The sequence below is a fragment of the Eurypyga helias genome, unplaced genomic scaffold (assembly GCF_000690775.1).
Source record: "Eurypyga helias isolate BGI_N326 unplaced genomic scaffold, ASM69077v1 scaffold17343, whole genome shotgun sequence".
Lineage (NCBI taxonomy): Eukaryota > Metazoa > Chordata > Aves > Eurypygiformes > Eurypygidae > Eurypyga > Eurypyga helias.
Genome location: NW_010243262.1, coordinates 11959 through 19620, shown reverse-complemented (window position 1 = coordinate 19620; position 7662 = coordinate 11959). Strand labels below are relative to the sequence as shown.

Below are 7662 nucleotides of genomic sequence, written 5' to 3'. Positions count from 1 at the left end.
GGGTGGTTAGCTGAGGAGCTCCTAATCAGGGACTATGTCCTTGAGGATTGAAACATCCTGGATAAAAAGTGTAACTATGTGTATTCAAATTGCCCCCCTCCCCCAAATAAACAAGAGAGTTGAGTTTAGGGGGTTTGGGGAATGGCTGGAAGGTGACCTCACAGACTTCCAGCCCCTTAAATCCAGCCGCCCTATGCCTCGGAGGTAAAGATTCGGTACAGGCTGGGCTGCGAGGGTACGCCAGCCGTCCAGATCGGTGAGATAGTCCCTTGCCAGCACCTGACTGCTGATGGACGGCAGCAGGTTGTGGTCAGGGGAATAAGAAGAGCAGGATATGCAGCAGTGACAAAGAAACCGAAGCTGAAATGCTGCCATCTAATAATTCTGCACGAAAAGCCGAGTTAATTGCTTTAATTAGAGCTTTGGAATTATCTGATGGCAAACGAGTTAATATCTGTGCAGGCACCAAATATTCCTTTATGGTGGTACATGCCCATGGAGCTATCTGGAAAGAACGGGGACTCCGGTCATGGCAAGGGAGTCCTGCTAAACACGGACACGAAATGATGAGGTACGTGATGCTGACACGGTACCACGAGAGGTCGCAGGAAATCCATTGCAGAGCTCCCCAGTCTGGGAATATGGACGTGATCAAGGGAAACCGTAAAGCTGTGAAGCTGCCAAAAACCATAATTGACTGAAACAATAGCTGCTTGAATCCCTCAGAGATTTTTAGAAGTTGAACCTTTACCGTATACAGACCAGGAGAATAAGCAGAATTGCTGCAATGTACTACAACCTCCGCAGGGTGGTGGATCACACCAGATGGACAATGCATAGTTCCCACACCTGTAATGAGGGAAAGAACAAAGAAAACCCATATCAGCACCCACATGGGAGCAGGAGCCTTACTTGAAGCAGTACGAAGATATGCCCTTGGGATCAATCCGATGCTAATTGCAAAAAGCGTCACCCAGCAATGTGAACTGTGCCTTAAAAATAATCCAAAGATACAATGGAAGCCTCCACCAGGAGAGGCAACATTCCAGGTGAATATTGGCAAATTGATTTTTCAGAATTGCCTAATTGTTAAGGTTATCAGTATTTTCTGGTAATGGCCGATACTTTTCCATGTTGGCCTGAGGCATTTCTGTGTTACACCAATAAGCCAAGAGATGTAAAGGTATTGCTAAAAAACATAATCCCAAGGTTTGGAGTACCTGTAGGGCTTTCATCTGACAGAGGATTTAATTTTGAAGCCAATATAGTACAAGTTAGCTAAATTTCTACAGATAAAATGGGATTTACATTCCTCTGGAGGCTCAGAGGAAGTGGATAGATATTTTACCATGAGCATTACTTAGAATTAGTGTGACTCCAAGAGCCAGGAGGGAGTCAGCCCATTTGAAATACTATATGGAAAACCATATACTATAAATTTGGCTGGGAAAGGTAATCAGATGTATGCAGGGGGTGATCAGCTATTGAGTAACCATCTCCTAGCCTTCGCAGAAGTTCTCACCTCGCTCCACAGGAATACTCAACCGAGAATGCCTGTTCCATGAGATGCTCCTGTTCATTCATTTAAAGCAGGTGATGAGCCCTTAGCTGAGAAGTGGAAAGAACCTTACCTGGTGCTGCTGACTACAAACACAGCTGTAAAGCTGCCGGGTGTGGAATCTTGGATTCATTCCACTTGAGTGAAAAAGGTTCCTGCAAAGATGTGGAAAGCCGAACAAGTCAGTCCATTGAAGCTAAAGCTACGTCACACCTGGACCAGTTTTAAACCACCTATTTATATCGAGTGTGATCAGTACCATTTGTTGCTAGGATTAGGAGTAATTATAGCTTTAGATTCTCTTAATCAGTATCTTAAGTAGCTGTGTTAGTCTTTGTGATTATGCAGTGTGGTGTGAAATGTTGCTCTTTGTGTATGAGTAAGACAACAAAGGTAGTGGGACTTAAACAAATAATTTTTAATAAGTCCTCAAGGGGGGGGAGATGCCTTGAGCGCAGATAATGAACCTTTTAACTGAGGCACAGAAATACGTATACGTAGGTGGTTGTATGTGCTTATTATTAACAGCCAAATGTTCCGTCCTTGGAGACATTTTCAAATGTTGGGAGTGATTAGCTGATCAGGGACTATGTTCTTGAAGATTGAAACATCCTGGGCAAAATGTGTAACTATGTGTATTCAAATTATATTGTTCATAATTAAGAATGTATGGCCATCTTCTGGCACCCAGATGTTGTCCTAAACTGAACTACCCTCATTATAACACTAAAAATCACACCCCTTAGGTAGGAGACCCTGGCCTAAGGAGAGACCCTTCCCCTCTGAGCATGCCTGGTACGTTTTTACTTATGTAAGCAGTATGTTAACTAAGTGACCGATCAGCCTTACGGGACTGCCCCAGGGAACTGTGATGAGAATGTACAAAGCTCGGGCCTTTCTGGAAATAGTTATTCTAGTTTCATCTGGCACCCAAAATTGCACGACTTGGTCAATGAAACCGAAATCCCGTCTCTGTCTGTAAGGCTGGCTGTTGCACCAGGAACGACCTCGCGCTTTTGCAACAACGCTTATTTTGTTGGTGCTGGAGAGAAGTCAGTCCTTGAAACAAGACAAATAAGGGTCTGCAATTAGGAAACAGCATCTTGTGGCTTTATTAGATCTAGTCTGGCCTTTTTTTCCAGTCTCTTATAAAAATATCAGTGCAATTATAAGAATTAAGATTATGGCACAGCAGTGCTTTCCGTCACAGAGTTAAATCCTTGAGTGTGGCTTAGTGGCCTAGGCTGAACAAATGAAAGATCTACTCTTCCTCGATCCAGAAATAAATTCCAGAAAATTCAATTAACCCCTCAGGCTGTCAGGGTTGGTGGGTTATTTGTAGGGCTGGGGACAGCAGTTCTGTGCTGCATAGATTGTTAAAATCCTCTGAGATTACCATCAGAGAAGGGATTTATTGGACACTGTGGCTGGACAAAAACTTTTAAGCTCTTACCTGGAATCCTTGCAGACAAGGAACCTGTCTAAATCTGAAAGAATAGTCACTTCCCTCTCTATTATCCTACCTTCGTATGATGGCAGACTCAAAAGCAGCAATCTCAAAGGATATTACAATAAAGGGAAATAATACTGTAACATAGACATTAACCATTTTCTTTATCCTTCATCTTGTGAGATGCAGTTGTATGGTACTGGAAGGCTAGACCATCCTTCAGGGGCAGTTCCTGAAGGCGAGTTCAAAGACAACGTGTTTCATGGAGCTGGAACCTACACGTTTCCAAATGGAGCCAAGTACACTGGACCGTTCAGTGCGAACAAGTATGTTTGAAGTGGAAGAGTTGTGTAGTCTTTTCTGTTATTTTTGAATTCATAAACTATAAAGACCAAATAAAATTCACACAGCATGGGAGTAGGTGTCTTTGGCTACCTGTGAAACTTGCACCATGTATCTGAGATCGCTGATCCCAGTCGTATCCTTTTCATGACAACCGTCTAAAGTCTGTGATTCATTCCCTGTCAGAAGCTTTCAAGAATGTTATTCCACCCACCCACTTTTTGTTACCAGGTCTCTGGGCTCTAACAGTTCAGACCCCTGTCAGGGCTGTGGTTTCAGGCTGTCTGCCTACAGGTGCACGTGGATATACAGCACTGGTTTGCAGATAGTTGCAAAGTTTGTATTTACTTATTTTTTGAGGTAAAGTACGAATTTCAGAGAGATGGGAGAATATGGAGGGTTATTTTCAGCACACGGAACAAAATATTGTAGCGCCACTGATCTAAAAATCAGCTGAGTTCACTTCTTTTGAGTAAGGGTGTGTGTTTTGAATTACTAAGATACCATCTTTTTCTGAAACAAGTAGACAACTGCCCACTTCATAATCCACAAAGCAGATTTAATGAGAAACTTAACTGTAACAAATTACATGAGAACATTCATGTTTACTCTTCTTAAATGACTTTGCTGTCAAATTCGCTAGGTTTGATTTAGGTTTCATTTTCCTTTAAGTACCACCTCAGGCCAGTACCTGAAATAAATCTAAAATGTACATTTTTTAATATGTGGTCTTTCACCAGAAAAAAAGCTCTGTCTTGCCCTGCTCACAAAGTAATCACCACCGTAGTACTAGAATAACCCAAGAAAATACAGCCTGGTGCAAAGGGACCACCACAGTGCATGTGAATCTGTGAAGAAAACCACCTGGTTCTGATCTGAACTGGTGATTTCAACTAACCAAAACACCGATGTAGCTACACCCTTGGCAGCAGAGATGCAATCTTTGCCAGCCACTGCTGTTTTCACCAGGGAATTCCCTTTCTGACACTGGTTTGTGACTGCTCGAACGTGCCTTCCCTGATAGCCCAATGCCGGCTATTTTGGCAAGTTTCAGGTTTCCTAGTTTCCACCTACTAATAAGTTCACCAGATCACTGTGGCTTTCATGAGACAACACAAACATCATAGCAACTTGTTGTGACTGCTAGGTGGCTTCATTTTTTAAGAGAAACAAATGTCCAGTAGTTAATTTTAAGTTGTTTTCCCCTAATTTGGAAGGGGTGCTGATGCACAGACATCTCTTCTTTATAGGAGTGTGCAGGTATAAGGATGAGCTTGATCACAGCTTTCAAAGACCAGCAGAAATACATGGTTTATGAGTTCCGAATACACAGGACAGTTACTTTTTTTCCCCTGCAGGAGGCTGCAAACCCTTTGTCATAACAGCATGGAGCAGGATGGGGAAAGGGTGAGAGAGGGTAGATTTTTGCAGCAATAAGATCACACAGTCACGGGCTGCATACACTTGCACATCTTTAAGACACCAGAGACACCAGAAGAATAACTATTTCAATCTCTGCCTTGCATAACAAATTGCCCTGGGTTGCAGCCGAGCGCTCTGCACCTCCAATTTGATTAGCAGTGTCACAAGCCAGGTACCCAAGAGCCCTTCATAATTGCATTACAATTTGTTATAACTAATTCTCTACACAGAGGAAAAGCTGGGTTGGATGGATACCTCCTCAGATCGTCTCAGCAATAACCTGTTCTTTTTCATCAATAGATCCTGAAGCGCTCAAGGAGTCCATGAGCTTTCAGCTCAGCTATCTCACCATGAAGTTGAGGCCTGTAAACTTCCAAGGTGCTTCATTTTGTGTAAGGCAGAAAAAGAGATTTTAGAAGTCCAGTAAAAACACTGGCTTCAAACAACTTAGCATTTTTTACTCGTATTTTTAGCTCAGAGTTCCACACTACAAACACATTTCACCCTAAATTCTTATAAACGTCAACCAAACTTTAAGTAAATCCAGCCACAGTGGAAATTAACAACTTCAACAACAGCACTCTTACCACTCAAAGCATAGTATATTCCATAATGAATGAGCAACCTCTGGGTTTCATTTTGGTGCCTTCCTTTTTCCATTCACCGTGTTGGAGTTATCTGTCTGAAACACATAAAAGACCAATAAATGACAAAAAACTGACAAACCAGTCACTGGCTCCTTTTTCTCTTCTGCCAAAGTGCTGCTGGTATCTTTGACACCAAGCCTTCTCCAGAAAAGTCTCTCTCAATAAGAGTCTATCAAAACCTGACAGCAGTTCATCTTTCTTAGTACTTTCTCTGGACAGTTTTACTGTGGCAGCTCTGCCTGCCAGCCTTATGGTTTATCTGTCTGCACTACAGGAGCCAAAGTCAGAGCAATGAAGCTGAAAGCATCTCGTAAGGAGCAGATAATGAAGAGAAGTAGCTGACGTCCCTCGAAACAGCCTTCTTGAATGGCACGTGGCAGAGCAGCATGGGAAGCCCTCCTATTAAACCCCATCTCTGTGTGGGTATCCACGTGCCTCGGCACACCATCCCTACCTCCAGCTCTTACAGCAACACCGTGTCGTCGGGATCAGCCCGCAAGTTCTGCCAGGCGGGTAGCGTTTAGCAAACTGCTGCCAACACGGCGATTTCTAAATGCAGGGCTAGATGGAAAAAAGATTTTCAAGGCATTGAACTTCAACTTTGAACTCCTAATAATTATGACAGAAGCCAGCTGGAGCTGTCAGGCGCTCAACACTTCCGAAAATCTGGGTTGCTAATTACAGAGCCAGAAGCCTAAGAGCAGATGTCTATCCACTGCTGAACATCCAGGCTGCTGCCGCCTTGCACATTTCCACGCCACCAGCCTGCCTGTGCTCAGCTGAAACACCACACTCACAGCATGGGGTTGCTAAGCCCATTTCTGATGCCCAAAATTATTTATGCATTGAATTCAGAGTGCCTTTGAGATTTATTTTTTTCCTCCTTTTGTTTCATCAATTGCTTGACGGGGACAAGAGTTGCGGGAAGCATTTGCTTTCACTCCTCCCTATCTCCCTTCGTAAAGTCTCTCTCTGCCCAGTGCCTGCTTCGTGTTTATCGTGGTAGTATTGTCACAAACCTTCCGTTTTGGATAAATAGCCAGAGGTAGGTTTGCTTATTCGTAGTTAGGTGTTTCTCAAGGACAGGGGTGGGAACTGCAGGCCAGTACCGTTGCAGCACGAACTACAACTACGAACATATTCCAAAAGTCAGTATTTTAAGTTGCTTTGCGTACAGGCTGTTTCTTCTACTGTCAAGAAATCAGTAGGAAGCCTTGCAGCAATTTGCTCTTTAGAGAGAGCGTGGTGGAGAATGCATTATTGACACCCAAAAGTCGCCCATTGCATGGACATGCACGTACATAGTAAGAAGCAATATTTGGGTAGATGTGCGGGATTGACCCCACACCGAAGCAAAGCTTGAGTGCAGCTGCTCAAAGGCATGCCTACACCACACAGTGCCTAGGTCCAGCGAGTTGGGCTCCTGCTCATCACTGCTTCCTTGGCATTCCTCTCCAAGACATGCGGCAGAGCTTTCTCCCAGCAGTGGTACTGGCAAACAAATGTATTCCTTAAATGAGGCTTTTCTGGGTTTGTGCTGGACCAGCACAGCCCTATTTGTGTTTCATGACAACTTCACTGATGCTGTCTGATTGGATTTGTGTTCTTCAGTTTAACGCTTCTGGACGCGAGCCCCGTCGGTGGTACAGCAAAGCACAGCAGCTTGCAGAGCTCATTCTCCGGTTACGTGGCCGGCTGGCACCGGCAAAGGCCCTGGCTCATCACTTAGCAGGTGTCACTTTTCATCAGCCGATTGTCAGGGATCACCTTTCCCCCCTCCCTGACAGCACTGCCCCTATCACAGTTCGTGTGCCTTGTTGGCATTCATGTCCACATGAAGCATTTGTAAGCGCAGCGTCGCCTTTAGTTCTGCTTTTAGCTGAACCCAATTTTCACATCTTTCATTAAGGTTGCTACAGCCCTACCTTGGACCAGACATCTCTCAACTGCTGCCTACTACATGAAGTGTGGCTGCGAGGTCATTCGTTTCTTCAAGTAAAGATAAGGAAGAAAAAAATGAACCCCTTCGACTAAGTCTTCCACATGTGGGGTTTTTTGAGGGGTTGGGTTTTTTTGAGATTTGTTTTCAAATCCTGCACCAGGGTCCATAATTGAGCGCCACCTTCCTCCCCCACCTTTCCTTGCTCAGGTACCACTTTTATTTTGTGGGTTTGTCTGCTGCTGCTTCCGGGACAGCAGGCACGCACAGCCCCCGCTCCACTGCCACAGGGGGAAAGCACACC

General features: G+C 44.2%; 1 protein-coding gene across 1 annotated transcript; it reads left to right on the top strand.

Annotated features, from left to right (window-relative positions):
* Nucleotides 1-3191: 3191 nt before the first annotated feature.
* MORN2 (MORN repeat containing 2) lies at nt 3192-3334 on the top strand (the record flags this gene model as incomplete). Its single annotated transcript, XM_010149352.1, has 1 exon — nt 3192-3334. A coding segment is annotated over exon 1 (143 nt), but the record flags the coding sequence as incomplete, so codon positions are not given.
* Between the last annotated feature and the right edge of the window lie 4328 nt (nt 3335-7662).